The sequence below is a fragment of the Protomyctophum bolini genome (assembly GCF_963924005.1).
Source record: "Protomyctophum bolini genome assembly, chromosome: 3".
In the NCBI taxonomy this organism is placed as follows: domain Eukaryota; kingdom Metazoa; phylum Chordata; class Actinopteri; order Myctophiformes; family Myctophidae; genus Protomyctophum; species Protomyctophum bolini.
Genome location: NC_137864.1, coordinates 12196757 through 12212138, shown reverse-complemented (window position 1 = coordinate 12212138; position 15382 = coordinate 12196757). Strand labels below are relative to the sequence as shown.

Here is a 15382-nt window from a genome sequence, read left to right as displayed (position 1 = left end):
CCAACCAGCTTTCAGTTTCAACACGGAAGCCAATGATTCAACAATATCCATTTCACAGGATTGAGTTTTATTTATTAGCAGATAACTGAAGAAAAAATAACCATATTTCACAGAAGTTTAGAAGCCTAGAGACTTGGATAACTTCACCTTTTTGTGAAATCAATGGTGTGAAGTCTTATCTTTCCAAAAGTTTTTTTTTGCCTACAAATTATATATTTATTAAATAAAGGCATATTACACTATTTTACAAATGTGTACTATCTATAACTTAATTTCTCACATGATGGAAGGGTGACCAGATGTTAACTTTATAATAATAAAACGTGGAATGGGTTGAGCTGAAACAGCATTATTTATTTTGGACAGCAACAGGTATATACAGTGAAGAAGAATAAGGGCCAGATGTCAGCAAATTCACGCCGCCTCAGCCTGGGCTGCGTCTGCGAGTCTCTTCTTCCTCAGCTGGAGCCTTCGTTCCCTCTCATACTCTTTCATACGCATCACATAGCTGTGAAGAGAGATGCATGGTATTAGTAACTAATTTACATTTAAAACATACAGTAGATCAACAATAGAAGCAAAACAAATAAAATACATCACCTGGGAATTAGCTAATTTCGCAAACTATTATCGAATGCACACAGTACATGGTAGGAAAAAAGGACAACAGACAGAGCAGACTATGGGAGAAAACGGTGAATTCACACCAGAAGTGTCATTTTTCTTCCACATTCTGAGACAGCAATTCAATGCATTGTCTATGGAGAGGAGCGATGTCTGCCTTTCTCAATATGGCAGGATACAGACTACAGAGCCAGCAAAAATCAGCCACTGTGTGACGAGCCAACCAGAAACCACGCTGGGCAAGACCTACGCTGTAGTGCATTGCTAGAATTAGCGGGATTTTGGCGGAAGTACCACTCGAGGAAATGACGTTGACGTTTTACAAATCCGTTTGGCATTTACATTCTCTGTGAAAGTGTTGTGATTGGTCGGAAAATAAATCTGACTGGCGTTCCGGACCGACACTTCTGCCTATGCAATCTCTGCCTTATATTGTGACCAGGCTTTTCTCTTCGCAGATGAGTAAGGCTGGGAGCTAGTCAGAAACAGACAACTGTGTGTACACTGTTGTACTGAATATATATATATTTTTTAAAGATATATATTTTTTTGGCTTTTTCTGCCTTTATTGATAGTTAAGTAGACTGACAGGAAATGGGGAGAGAGATGGGGGGGAGAAGACACACGGCAAAGGCCATCGGGATCGGGAGTCGAACCCGCAGCACACCGTCAGCAGCCTGAGCCTAGGTGCCTGGATGGTTGACCTAACCGTCAGTGCGTTCGGCTGGCTACTATTTCCACCCAGCTGGACATTGTATAGAGCTGTTGAACACCCTGTGTGCAGTGTGGACTCCAGACACACTTACTCCTGATTCTGGCAGGAGTCCCAGTCGTGTCGCTCATGCTTGCAGGACAGGAAGTTGGGCCAGTTGTCCCTCTTACACTTCATGAGTTTAAGAAGATGGTGGGCACAGTAGTCCCTCTGCTCCAGTGGTAGCTGGGCCAAGTTCATCTGCTCCTGGGTTGCTACCATTTCTGATAAAGAGACAGAACTGTATTATTTTTTGCTTGTGGAGCCTTCCTACGCTGCACCCTGTCCACAAACATAATTAAATTGTTGCATTAATTAACACTATAGACGCTCAAGGTCTAGAACTTAGTGTGACCATATACCTCAGCAAACCTATCAATAAGAAGTGTACACAAGGGGCAGCGGTGGCCGAACGGTTTGCGGAGCGGTCTTGATATCGGAAGGTCGCTAGTTCGTATGGTGTAATGGATAAGTTTAACACAAATAACTAAAGAAACTTTTAATACCAGTAATTAAAATAACATAATCACCTGTTTGGCCTAGAAGAAATGGCAATGTGTGACTTACTGGGTCACTGGGGTAATTGTAGCAAGTAGCAACCGTTTAAATTACTAATTCGGCATAGTTGATAATGACACGATAATAAACACATTAGATATGATAATGACATGCAGAGAATAACAAGCTAGAAGGAACAAACCTCTCTCATTCCTGTCAGGAAAGCCGACCTGCGGGCCAAACTCGGATTTCTTCTTTGGGTCTGGCTCAGTGTCCGTTTCGGTGATATATCGTTTAGCGAGATGAGCCCCCATTTGGACAACGGTCGCAATACACTACACACTCCAATTAATAAGTTATGTTTACGTTAAAGCGCTTTATTCCAGTAGCTTAATGATTATTATGTTATCTGCCATTCGGTCACCTCCACAGGCTCCCTTAAGCTACTTCCGTCCCTAAACGGAAATAAACAAGACGGACAGTACTGAGATGAAACACTTCCCCGTTTCACCGACAATTAATACAATAGTTCCGATGGCTCAAAAGAAGAAGTGATTGATCTCACGTTTTCTTTCTCATAGATATTAAGAAATAATTGTGTTTCTGACGTCACTCTGACCTGACTTCTGACGTGTATGGTTTATTAAACTGCTCTGAGAACGACTGATTGTACATTGGCAATTTCGTCATGTTAAAGCAGATCTAGTACCAAGATGGTAAACATTCTTAGATTTTAGTCCTAGACGTTTGTTACATTTTCTACAATAATGTTAACGCCTTTTATATATATTTTTTCATATAAGTTCATTGTGTTTTTCTTGTTGGCCATGTTTTCAGTATTTTCATTTGTTAAACAAATCCCCTGACCTGTAAGTAGCCTAATTTGTGGATATAGAGGAACTCCTTATAAGGTCTATTAGCAGAAAAAATACAAATTTGTATTCTGAAGTAAGTGAAATCACAAATCACTTTTATCAATACCTTTAACTTGAGTGATGGTCGATTCCAGTTTCAGACTGGAGTACAGTGGGATAGGCCAGTGTTTGGAATTAAAAGCACTATGCATGGCATGCACATATTGAATCTGTAATTAAAATCATCATAATGTATAGTACCGGTATGTCCTTTTTGCGACGATTAAAAAGATGTATGAAAATCATGCTTTTCGACGACATAATATTATAGGCCTATGTCTTGTGATAATTTCTTGTCCGACATACTATAGTATGTCGTTCATGATTTTATATATATAAAAAAAATGAAAGTCATACTTTGATGACCATGAAAAAACATAATTTTCATACTCTGAATGACACAAGATATTTAATTGAAAACATTTAAGGTTCAACAATCCACCATGAAGCACTTCAAGGTATTACAATCTTAAAATGTGTCAATGCACACATGCACAGCTAACGGTACACAATGTAGAGGTTACAAATCAGACACAATTAGTAAAACAGTAACTTGTCAAAAACACCTTACTTATATAAGGCCAGATTTATTTTTTACACACACATAGATCATCATTCCTTAAAAAAAAAAAAGAAGACAGCATTAACAGCCAGACAGGAATGTCCCATTCCAGGCAGGCACAATTTATCATGATGTCATTCAGGAAAGACATTTTCTCATTTCTTCTCATTGATAAAGGTCATCTTCCCCTCCTTCTGACCCTGAGCCCAACACTTGACCGGAGGGAAACCTAAGAGAGAGAAAGATAATTGTGAGAGTGTAACCAAAACAAAAGAGATTTGTGTTTGTAACTACATAGTAGAGGAGAAGTTAGATGAAGACTTCATTGATTGTGTGCGCGTGAGTGAGTGCGTGTGCGTACTTAAAGGTTCCAAAGCCACGGCTCTGCTGCAGAGTCTGAGCGAACATCTCATATTTCCGTATGTCGTTATCACTGACAGAGCGGCGAGCAAACCGCATGGCCTCCTCAAAGTGATCCTTTCTGATTTCAGGGACCGGATCCTCAGGGACCGTGTCCTCATCCTGCAGTTACACACACACACACACACACACACACACAGTATAGAGGACGGTAAATTACTTCACATAATTATTATCCGTCCATGCAAATGTATCATGTATGCGTCCATAGATGTACTGTGTGTGTCTTCTCATATGCAAATGTACATGTATACAGTATACGTGCATGCATGAGTGTGTGTGTGGAATGAACACTCAAGCTCTTTCTTCTGATGTGTTCATAAACTATAGTGCAGTGCACAGCAGGAGAAGATGTCAGTCTGACCATTGCTGTGCCTGGATTCTCCTGTCTCTGACGCTCAGCTTTGATCTCCGCCTCAATGCACTCGCGGATGGCCAGCTTACACGCCCGCTGGCAGATCTCTGTCAGGTCAGCCCCAGAGAAGCCCTCTGTATTGCCAGACAGGAACTCCAGGTCTACGTCCTATGGAGGAAGGGGATGGAGAGATTAAGAGCCTGCAGGAAGAGAGACTGCCTAATCTATATTATTATAAGATCACAGTTCTTGTCAGCAAGTGACACTTGACTTTTGTTTGATGGACTAAAGAATTAAACTTTATAGTAGAGATCTACTATAAAGTATCCCTTCTCCGTGTAAACAGGCAAAACGGTGAATCCGCAAAACTTATGACATCATGGCTCACAGTGCATAATTATGTTATATATATATGATATAATGGAGTTCCTGAACAAGCCTCCCTCTCGCCTACAAAGTGCTGCTCATCAGCGATGGTGAATGTAAAACCATGATGTAAATAAAAAGCCTTGAGATAGGCGGCAGCCGCGGCAGCAGCATTTATGTAGCCTTATGTATTATAAAATATATAACCATCCCGTGGCACGCTCTGCCTGCATAGTCTGGGTTGCGTGAAGGGGTTCTTCTTCTTGTACGTGGGTGACTGGTCTATTTGGCAGCCCGTTATCGCCACCATGGACGTTATAGCGTTTTCATAAAGTGTGCGTTCTCGTGTAAAGCCCCCCCCCCCCCAAAAAAAGAGAACGCAACGGGACATTGACGTTTTATCTGGAGATGGTCGCTGTGTAAAAGAGGCCTCAGTATGATGCCACTTAATAGAAGGACCAATCCCTTCTCTGCCATCATGATACACTTTTAAGTAAGCAGTGAGAGCTAATCATTAAAAAAACCTGCCGAGTCATGTAAATTGTATTTGTGATTATATTGGCCTCACCAGTCTATGTGTAAAAAATGTGGGTACAGGCTTTAGTTTAAACATACTATTGGTCTGACTGTCATTAGACTGACAACCTACCCGTTACCCTAACCTAACCCTAACCGCAGCACATGTCTGACCGCATGTCCGACCGTTGTTTCAGCACATCGGTCCGTTGGCGTGTCTAATCCTCGTGTGCATCCCGAAAATGTCCCCGACCAAGAAACTTAACTCCTAACTGCTTCCTGGGCACTGTCTGTCCAACTGCTCCCAACAGTTATGGGTAAATGCAGATGACACATTTCATGGCATGTCCAAAATGTAAAGTGACAAATATCCCAACAAGAACTAATAAAGGAGTAAGGGGACTGCATTATATTATTACTAACTTGTGCGATTGGGGACTTGCGCAGGTTGGCGCCTAAGATGGCTCTGCGGGAGGCTTTGTCTGGCAGGGGGATATAGATGAGTTGGTCCAAACGGCCAGGACGCAGGATGGCTGAATCTATGATGTCTGGTCTGAAGGGAGCAGAGATGGAGAAATGTGTGAAAATTTTATACTGTAGCATAACAACAACGTTCACTCACAACACCGTAGTGTACACACAGCATGATAGCAGAAGAAGCAACTATTCTTCCACGCGTGTGTGTTGGTTCTCGCTCAAACGCACTGGCCTTCTTCTCACCTGTTTGTGGCACCAATGATGAAAACATTCTTCTTGTTGCTCATGCCGTCCATTTCAGTGAGAATCTGGTTGATGACTCTGTCCGCCGCGCCCCCGCCGTCCCCATTCCCGCCACCTCTGGACTTTGCGATGGAGTCCAGCTCGTCAAAGAAAAGGATGCAGGGAGCAGCCTGCCTAGCCTGAGGCACAGAGTAAAGAGTAGACATTCAACAAGATAAACGGAGTGTATGCCTTATTATTTTGTACTGTATTGTATTGTTTATTTATGCTGCTGGTCCGTGTGTCCAAGACAAATTTCTCCCCTAGGAGACAAAATAAAGTAACATTGAAGATGTCATGTAAGGACCCCTATTAACACAATTTGTGCCCAAGACACCTCCAGACGTCCTAGGAATTATACTGCATTGACATGACGGGTAGTTTCAGCCATGCAACATGATTGTTAAAACACATACCGGTATATTCTCCAGTTGCACCAGTCCTACCTCATGGCACTGCTCTACAGACTACATTAGTAGTTTAGTGGTACAAAATCTTTGTTTCCCCCCCCCCCCCCCCCCACCCCCGTGTACTCTAAGTAGGCAACACTACTGTATACTGAAGAACAATACACTTGCCACACCTGCCATGGCAACTGTTGCGTAAGCTATAAGGGATGTCGTTTACTGTACTGTAGTAATATCATTATAGGTATGATGCGATGAAAGCTTTGCCATGGGTTGTTCCTACAGTCACTGCTTGCATACATCCCAGACCACTGATCATGTTCACACAGTGGCCATTTTCTTACAGTACCCCAACAAAATGGTCACCATATGATAATGATCAATGACTATGTTCTTCTATTACCTCTTCTTGCACCCTTCTTCCATTCTAACCTTGTCAAACACATCTCGCACGTTGGCCTCGGATTCTCCAAACCACATGGTGAGCAGCTCCGGTCCTTTGATAGAGATAAAGTTGGCTTGGCACTCGTTGGCAATGGCCTTAGCCAGCAGGGTCTTCCCGCAACCTGGGGGTCCGTAGAACAACACCCCGCGTGATGGGGTCATTCCGAACTTCAAGAACTTGTCGGGATACTCCACTGGGTACTGAAGAGAGGGATGACGATTAATTATTTATGGGCAATTTCTAGCAGTTGTGTGTGCTATATATTGATGTGTGTGTGTGTGTGTGTGTGTGTGCGCTCGTGCGTGCGATGTGTTCAAGCCTCCCCACCTGTACAAGCTCCTGCAGCTCTCTCTTGACCTCACCCAGTCCTCCGATGTCGTCCCAGCTGACATTTGGGACCTCAGCCACAGTCTCCCGAAGTGCAGAGGGGTTACTCTGACCCAGTGCCCACTGGAAGAGGGACACAGTTGTGTAACAGAGCCAGTGACAATAATGAGAAAATACATATTCGTTCATGTTTGCATGAGTTAGTATTTAGCATTTCACTGGTAAATAACTTAAGGGATATTTCACTTTAAAACAAACTTTGTCATTTAATCGTCTACTCAGGCTTATGTGAACACCCCAGACAGGTTTTAAGTTGCTCGATTCAGTATTTAGATATTTTATATTATTTTTTAGCTGCCCCGCCCCCTTCCTATGCAAACTCATTGTAACTTCAACCAAACATTTTAACCTTGTGATAGGTTCATCGAAAATACCTGTCCTTTTTTTTCTGGTGCCTCATACTGCCCTCCTAATACGCGAGGGGCCGTGTTTTTTAATTTACTGTTAATTTATTTTTATTAATTATTTTAGATTTTTTTGTCTCCTTCGTCCTCCTGCTGGCGGCACTTCTTTCCCAAAACAATTATAAAAAATAAATGAAAACAGTAAATGAAAAAACACAGCACCCTCACATATTAGATGGACAATATCAGTCACCAGAAAAAAGTATGGGTGTTTTCGATGAATCTATCACGGCTAAAATAGAGTTTGAAGTTACAATGGTTTGTATAGGAGTAGACATGGTGTAGTAGACAGTGAAATGACCAAAACATTTTTTTAAAGTGAAATATCTCTACAACTGTTGTTAATAGTTGTAATATTGACTGACAACCACCAGGGGTCACCAAATGAACTTCTATGGTGAGCCCTCAAACTCCCAGAACACAGAAGTACAGATACTTCTGTATGGAGATCCATATTAAACCTACTCAGACTGTCATGTGACTGTTTTACACCTTTTACAGTGGTGTGTTTTTTACACACACAATGGACACAAATTGCCATGTTATGATTAGAGATTTTCTATCGTTTCTTATAAGCAAATGGGTTCCCATTAGCCTGGAAACCAGACGAATCTGCAACAGGAGAGTGGACTGGCACTCCTCAGTTTGAATTACATTTTGCTCACCCTAGAGTTGTGTGTGACCAATCAGAGTCACTATTTAAAGTGAGACTTTTTGAGGGGCGCTATGCCCAGCTTTGTGTGTACCCCATAGCGAGGATTTGATTGGCCGAGCACGGAATTGAGGATAAAAAGTGAGTGAGAATGAATAACACTACAGATTAAAGTACACAGTGAATCCCGTTTTCAAATATGAAGGCTGTGTATGATCATGGAATTGAGGATAAAAAGTGAGTGAGAATGAATAACACTGCAGATTAAAGTACACAGTGAATCCTGTTTTCAAATATGAAGGCGGAATGTGATGATGTATGACGATAAGAGAGCGCCCCTCACTTCATACAAGTGTGATTGTTTTGCTGTGACGTAACTGACCCCTGGAAATAAATCCTCCACACCGAAGTTCCAGACTAATAGCTTAGCAGTGATATACACAGGTCCCCATGCCCAGGTTATTCATTGGAAATTTATGTTCATGCAGTTACAATAAGATGATGCTGTGTTGTAAATCACATATATAGTGAGCCTTGTACATGTCTGCAGGCATGCGTGTGTATGTGCGTGCACCCCCCAGATTGCATGTGTCCGTGCATGGGTGTACTTTAAAGTCATCCATGGTGACGGCTAAAGAGTTGAGCACGTCAGCGTCGATGGTGTCATCCTCCAGGTCTATGAGAGTCATCTTCTTGCGGATGGCTTGTAGAGCAGCCTCGGAGCACAGGGCAGCCATATCGGCTCCAACATGGCCGTGGGTCTCTTTAGCGATCTGGGACACATGGAGAAACACATACGGACATACATTATAAATCCCTGTATACCGAGCATGCATATGGTATCACGTTAATTTGAGGATTTTCACGGTTGATAAGATAATTCACCTTTTGAGCAGCACCAGTCTTAACATAACAGGTGTGTGGGTGCCTGACTAATGTCAGTAACAGCCGCTCAGGTTGATTTACGTGCCTTAGAATGATTACCAGACTGTGAGGGAAGACAGCCGTAGTGGGGGAAAATAGTACCACAAGTCAGGGAGAATTGTTTTGACAACCCCCCTTTCCCCTTTTTTTGTGGATGTACATATGGATCCTATTTTACCAATTACAATGAACTCTTTTCCCAAGTATGCAAGTTTGCAGCTGGAAACCACTGGCTGAGTTTGTGGAGTGACGCAGTCGCAGTCAGCTGATTTCTTGCCATTGCAGAAAGGCCTACACTCCTACAGGTTGCCCCACCGCTAACCTGATAGATGTGCTGAGAGAGTGAGCTTATTGCGTTCACTGCCGAAGGCTGCTGGCAAATCATAGAGACAAGCCTTAACTCTATAAGTTATTACATTAATAATTCATAGCAGAGCTTTTGAAAGTGATGACACATAGCACGCATTGAAGCGAAGACTCATCATACTGTCTTCACAGAAAGTAAATTGTGTGTTCAATGCCTGGATGAATAACATAAATCTTAAAAATGGCTTTCTCTGATGTCTCACCCTCTCCAGGTCCACATCATCAGATAGTTTCATGTTCTTGGTGTGGATCTGCAGGATCTCCAGCCTGCCAATGGCGTCTGGGATACCAATGTCTATCTCACGGTCAAACCTCCCTGGATGAACACACACACACACACACACACACACACACACACACAGAAATCACACACAGTGCACATGCGTATGATAGCATTTTTGTAGACATAGCACTCTATAGTGTATATAGTTTCATTATATAGATATTACGTATAGCTTACGTATGATTGATGACTATTTTTATGCATTTGATGTATTACCATGTTTTGTTCTTGCTTGCTGTAAATCGCTCTGGATTAAGAGAGTCTGCTAAATGCCTAAATTGTATGTATATGGGCATTGTATGTGATCCCCGTGTGTGTGTGTGTGTGTGTGTCCTAACCAAACCGTCTCAGAGCAGGGTCTATACTGTTGGGGCGGTTGGTGGCTGCCATGACAACAACATGTACTCGCTGCTTCAGGCCGTCCATCAGAGTCAGGAGCTGGGACACTATACGCCTCTCCACCTCGCCATGGGTCTACACACACACACACACACACACACACACACACACACACAGTGAAGTATGAATTAAGGCGTAAACCAGACTTGACATACTGTATGGCACACACGTACAGTATCTCCAATATTGTAGTGCAGAATCAAACAAACTCCATTCTCTTCTCCAGCCTCACCTTCTCTCTCTTGGGAGCGATGGCGTCCAGCTCGTCGATGAAGATAATGGCCGGAGCGTTTTTCTCTGCCTCTTCAAAGGCCTTTCTGAGGTTGCTCTCCGACTCTCCTGCCATCTTGCTCATGATTTCAGGACCTGAATGCAGTGATATGCACACATTATGTATCACATCTCTGTCATGCCTTTGTACCCATGTGGGTCAGATCAAGTGAGCACTCAGTGAGAATATAAAACCGCCATACATACAACAAATTTGGTTTATACCATGGTAATCTGGTTTGTATTCGTCAATTGAAATCATAGCCATAGAAACGCCACCCCAAGAGGAGGCAATATCATTACTAAATTATTGTGGAAGAAAGCTTTTTTTATATAGCCTTAATGCAGCATCTTCTGTTGCAGTAAATGATGAAACAAACCTCTCCTGCTTCCTCTAATGATCCCCATTTAATTTTTCTTGTTTAGATTGTACTGTGTAAATCAAAATCTAAAACATGGTTATTGAACAGGGAGGGGTTCTGCAACCCCATGCAGGGGGGCCATCAGTTTATTGTTTGATATAGTTTATAAAATATTTGAATGTCTGAAAAGACATTATGCACATGCACATCTACCGTGGCGTTTCTGGCCATTCAGGAATACTAGGCACGATGACGAGAAGACATGCTGATTTTTTAAAGTGGTCAGTTCTTTTATTGAGATGAGAAGGAAGCCGTAGAAGGAGCACTTTAAAGTGCTCCATCCCTGTTCTGATCATCAGCAACACCAGAAACAGACAAATGCTTTTAAAATGTACCTCTATATACACACACACACACATGTCTCGTCTCACACCGTGTTCCTCACAGGAAGAAACCACTCACAATACCAACTTTCAACAATGGATGTATTACAAGTCGGGATGTACCGATATGGACGTATACTTGGCCGATACCGATACTGAGGTTTAAAATAACAATTTAGTCAAAAGCCGATACAGATACCAAATAAATGTTTTTTAGTTTTTGTTGTATTTATTAACCCCCTTTTGTGCCAGGGAAACAAATAAAGCATGCTACTGCAATCGGTTAATGTCAGATTTATTTGCAGTCTACCGATATTGACCAATAACGGCAAATATCGTCCGATACCGATATGTGCCCGATACATGGGTGCATCCCTAATTAAACGTTGTGGCGGTGGTGGCGTAATGGTGTTGTCTCAGAGGTCGCAGTACTGTACCATTGATGAGGAAGAAGAAGGCTCCAGTTTCATTGGCCACGGCTCGGGCCACGAGGGTCTTCCCTGTACCCGGAGGACCGTACAGCAGGAGACCCCTTGGCGGCTGACAGGGAGGCAAGACGAGAAAAGGTCATTGCATTAACCACTTCAGCCCTATATATTTTGTTACCCGTGTTCCATGAGGTGACTGTACTTGGGGGTGCAGTTGCTGTGTGTGTGTGTGTGTGTGATAGACACCTTAACCCCTATAGCCTTGAAGAGGCCAGGGTGCCTGAGCGGGAGTTCCACCATCTCTTTGATCTGGGCCAGCTGTTTTCGGCAGCCTCCGATGTCATCATAGCCAATCTCATTCAGGTTCTCCTCCTCGTCCTGTCACAAAGCATCAGGCTGCCCATCACTCATTCCAAATCACTCCAAAGTCCCTATAGTAAAATACTGAGTGTTCATTTAATTTAATGTGTGCACTTTCTGAGTTACAAGTGGATACATTAAACATTTAAGCCTATATACTTAGTTGACCCGGGTCCCACAGCCCCCCCATCAACCAGATTTCTTTGCTTCTGTCATCTACAAGTTCTCAACATGAAATGTCTCTGTTGTGCAAACAGTGAGTCATTCATCTAACACTACATACCTCTCTTTTGATTGGGTCTCCCTCGCAGAAGATGACGGTTTCGGGTGAAACAATGCATTGGGGACTGGGGTCAGTCTCCACTATCTTGAACTCCACCGCCCGCATACCCCCTCGGACCAGGAAGATGTCACCTGGCAACACACAGGACAAGTCACCAATAGGGGACATGCGTTTGCACCTTCATGTTCATGCTCGCTCACAGTTTTGTGCCCGTCTGTGTGCAAAGGCAGCTTGTGTTCAACACACACTGGGACACTTTTTTCACTTCACTGTAGGAACCTTCATGCATTCTCAATATGCTAGTTGTAGGACCTGACTTTGGCATCTTTTACAAACCTATTTGACATGTCCTACAATTGCTATTTCTCTATCGTTCTTGTTTCTGAACTTATCTTTATTTGTTTCCTACAGTTTGTTATTGCTGTAAAAAAGTATAATAATAAAAAGAATCTTGCGTACAAATTACATAATAAAATGTTAAATTTAAACCGTAGCCTATAGTAATACTTGGCTGGTTTGGTCGTGCTACTGTTAGACAGAAAAACACATCATTACAGCAGCTTACAAACTCCTGGGGACAAAGCAGTTAAGTCTGGACAGCATCTGACAAGAGCCTTTGACAACCAGTGTTTGCAGAAATTGTTTAAATTCCCTCTAGCTGCATGGCCTAAGAAAATCTTGTTTCTCAGTTTGTGGCAGGGTTGTTGTTGTTAGAGCACCTTTGTGTGCTGGCCGGTACGCCTCCAGGAAGTAGGGCTTGAGGAAGACTTCAAATAGGTTCCCTGACAGGCCCTCAATGGTGTCATCTATGGGGAGCACATGGATCCTCTTTCCATACTTCACGTCAGGACAAGCATGGATGCTGACACACACACACACACACACACACACACACACACACACAGTTACACTAACAAAACATTTAATAAAGTTTGATTTGAAACACACATGCATATGCACGCACGCACACACACACACACACACACACACACACACACACACACACACACACTCTGCGGTGTACCTGATGACGTCACCGAGCCGTACGCGCAGGTTGTTGCGTGTGACACGGTTCAGGCGGATCCGCTCGGTTGCACAGTTGTCATCGGTCAAAATGATACACACCGTTTCACGACGCTTACGTCCTCGTAACACCACCGTGTCTCCACGGAAGAGCTGCAGCTCATCCGTCTTAACCTGACACACACACACACACACACACACAGGAGTGTTCATCTAACTTCTAATCTACTATAGTTACAAAATACGTTGTTTTGTTTACATTCACAATCTCATCACATCACATTAATTTAGCGTGTTAGTTCTCAACGTCGGGTCCAAATGTCACCTCACTTACAAGTCTGTAACTCTGAGAATGTACAAATGGAACCTAATGGCGATGTTTAACATAACACTAATTTACTAAATATGTGTTATATGTCTAATATGCATATTAGACTAGTGGTTGTTGAAATTAAAGGGATTGACAATCACTGTCAGAAATGACCACTGGGGACATTAAAGTGTCCAAACCTGGGCCAGGCACACAATGCTGTTGTCTTCATTTATGGCTTCATCCACAATGAGCCTGTTAGGTCTGTGTTTCTGCTTCAAGATGGCAGTGGATAAATCTTCTCCCTTCAGGCTGTCAACAGAGAGGCACAGTGTAAAACACACACACACACAGCTCTAGCTCCAGTTTCCCCATGTGACGGTGGTCTGGATTTAGACTGCATGCTTACTCATGGATGTGAAATCCTGAGGGTCCTTTGTACCAGTGCTATATGACAGCGCAGGATTTTGCAATGTAGCAACCAATGCTAATGCTATTGTGTCGTTGTAAACGTTGTAGGCCTGCATATCGTTACCAGTTCACCATTTGCAATCAGAGGTAACTGACATAATGTGTAAGTGAACTCAGACTAGAGTCTAGTCAACATGTCATTTGAACTTTGCATATGGTATTAATTACACGATGCTTAACGTTTCAATGTAGCCTACTGTGTCCGTATGCTGGATAAAATTGAATGAAACAAGGAAATTCAGTTCTCCGTAGTATTGAAATAGCCTAAATTATGTAGCAAAATATGTACCAATTTCAACCAACTATGATCAATGGTTAATTGCGCTATTTGTTATGTGATGAAGTATTATAGGGCTGAAGTAGTGGTTTGATGCATGCGCAAACGCAAACCGCTGTTTTTAAAACTCACTCTGTTCCTCCAGAGGCAGGCATGACTGCTCTCTTTTGTTCCCTTAATCCCTTCCAATGGTTCCAAGAGTTGTTCTCTGGACTGTGTAAAGATGACTTCAGTGGAGTTTGGATTCTAAACTGGCTTGTTGTGCCCTGAAGGGAAGTTGTATTTATACAAAGCCGTTTCGGGCATTGTTTTTTTGGCAAATTTAAGCTAGCAAATATAAAACGATCTCTTCAAAATAAGGGTGCATTCGGAAATGCGCACCGGGAGCGCACTCGCCTATTAGTTTGCATTGCACAGTGCTCAGTGCGCTATTTCCGAACGCGCCCTAGAGTAGCTCTAGTCTAGAGTATTGAAAAAAAGATTCATTTGCACATTAAAACTACAAATTAAGCATTTAAATGATTCTATAAGACACACATTATTAATGTGTGTCTTATAGAATCATTTAAATGCTTAATTGTCATTATGTTTCTGACTAAAACAATAAGTAATTAAATAAAGTAAAAAAAGTTACAACAGTTGCCTCGCGGAGCCGTCTTTTATCCAGCGTCCACTTTATAAAGTCCATGCACTCCAGTGAATAGCATTTATCCATTTAGATAACTTTATTGAATTACTTATTTTTACACAGAAACATAATGTGTTACAATAACTGTAATGTAATAATAATACTTTCGACCGCTACAAACTGTCAAATCTCAGTAATGACTACTTGTGCCTGATACGGCAGTGCATGGTGGCAGAATGAAACAATGGTAATTGTTTTTATACACTTCAGAAACATAATGTTGTAATGAATACGTAAGTGACGACTTTGGATGGTGACGTATGTCAATCAGTGCCTCCCAAGACTAAAACATATCGTCATTACGTCACCATCGAAAACCAATTACACTCTGGCATTGGGTCCTTTAATCCACATATTTCTTACGTCATCATTGAGAGCTATACATATATACTATGTATATATGTAATTTGTAAGTTGATTAGCGGTATACTGTGGTTACTTTGCGCCGTACGCACCTCCCAGCCAACCCGCCACTTTTGATGCGTATGCACCGTC

At 42.3% G+C, this 15382-nt stretch overlaps 2 protein-coding genes across 2 annotated transcripts; both read right to left on the bottom strand.

Annotated features, from left to right (window-relative positions):
* Positions 1-333: 333 nt before the first annotated feature.
* ndufb7 (NADH:ubiquinone oxidoreductase subunit B7) lies at positions 334-2338 on the bottom strand. The gene is made up of 3 exons (XM_080759571.1): positions 2076-2338; positions 1431-1599; positions 334-508 (listed from the first exon to the last, which is right to left on the bottom strand). The coding sequence occupies exons 1-3, from the start codon at positions 2185-2187 to the stop codon at positions 415-417; spliced, it is 375 nt and encodes a 124-aa protein (XP_080615697.1). The 5' UTR covers positions 2188-2338; the 3' UTR covers positions 334-414.
* A 998-nt stretch (positions 2339-3336) lies between these two features.
* Positions 3337-14512, bottom strand: LOC308312828 (transitional endoplasmic reticulum ATPase-like). The gene is made up of 18 exons (XM_080759554.1): positions 14332-14512; positions 13652-13763; positions 13143-13315; positions 12838-12980; positions 12119-12249; positions 11722-11853; positions 11485-11587; positions 10265-10398; positions 9972-10107; positions 9554-9666; positions 8669-8833; positions 6945-7067; positions 6605-6817; positions 5727-5905; positions 5430-5559; positions 4134-4292; positions 3711-3871; positions 3337-3578 (listed from the first exon to the last, which is right to left on the bottom strand). Exons 1-18 carry the CDS (start codon positions 14352-14354, stop codon positions 3515-3517), a joined length of 2394 nt encoding a protein of 797 aa, XP_080615680.1. The 5' UTR covers positions 14355-14512; the 3' UTR covers positions 3337-3514.
* Positions 14513-15382: the final 870 nt, after the last annotated feature.

What these genes read in the sequence shown, in the direction of transcription:
- ndufb7 (XM_080759571.1), bottom strand. Translation starts at nt 2,187, where the DNA reads ATGGGGGCTCATCTCGCTAAACGATATATCACCGAAACGGACACTGAG. An exon ending in TCCTGACAGGAATGAGAGAG is followed by an intron (nt 1,600 to 2,075) that starts GTTTGTTCCTTC and finishes TCTCTTTATCAG; the next exon opens with AAATGGTAGCAACCCAGGAG. An exon ending in GACTCCTGCCAGAATCAGGA is followed by an intron (nt 509 to 1,430) that starts GTAAGTGTGTCT and finishes CTCTCTTCACAG; the next exon opens with CTATGTGATGCGTATGAAAG.
- LOC308312828 (XM_080759554.1), bottom strand. Translation starts at nt 14,354, where the DNA reads ATGCCTGCCTCTGGAGGAACAGA. An exon ending in CTTCTTCTTCCTCATCAATG is followed by an intron (nt 10,399 to 11,484) that starts GTACAGTACTGC and finishes CACTGCATTCAG; the next exon opens with GTCCTGAAATCATGAGCAAG. An exon ending in CCCTGCTCTGAGACGGTTTG is followed by an intron (nt 9,667 to 9,971) that starts GTTAGGACACAC and finishes GTGTTCATCCAG; the next exon opens with GGAGGTTTGACCGTGAGATA.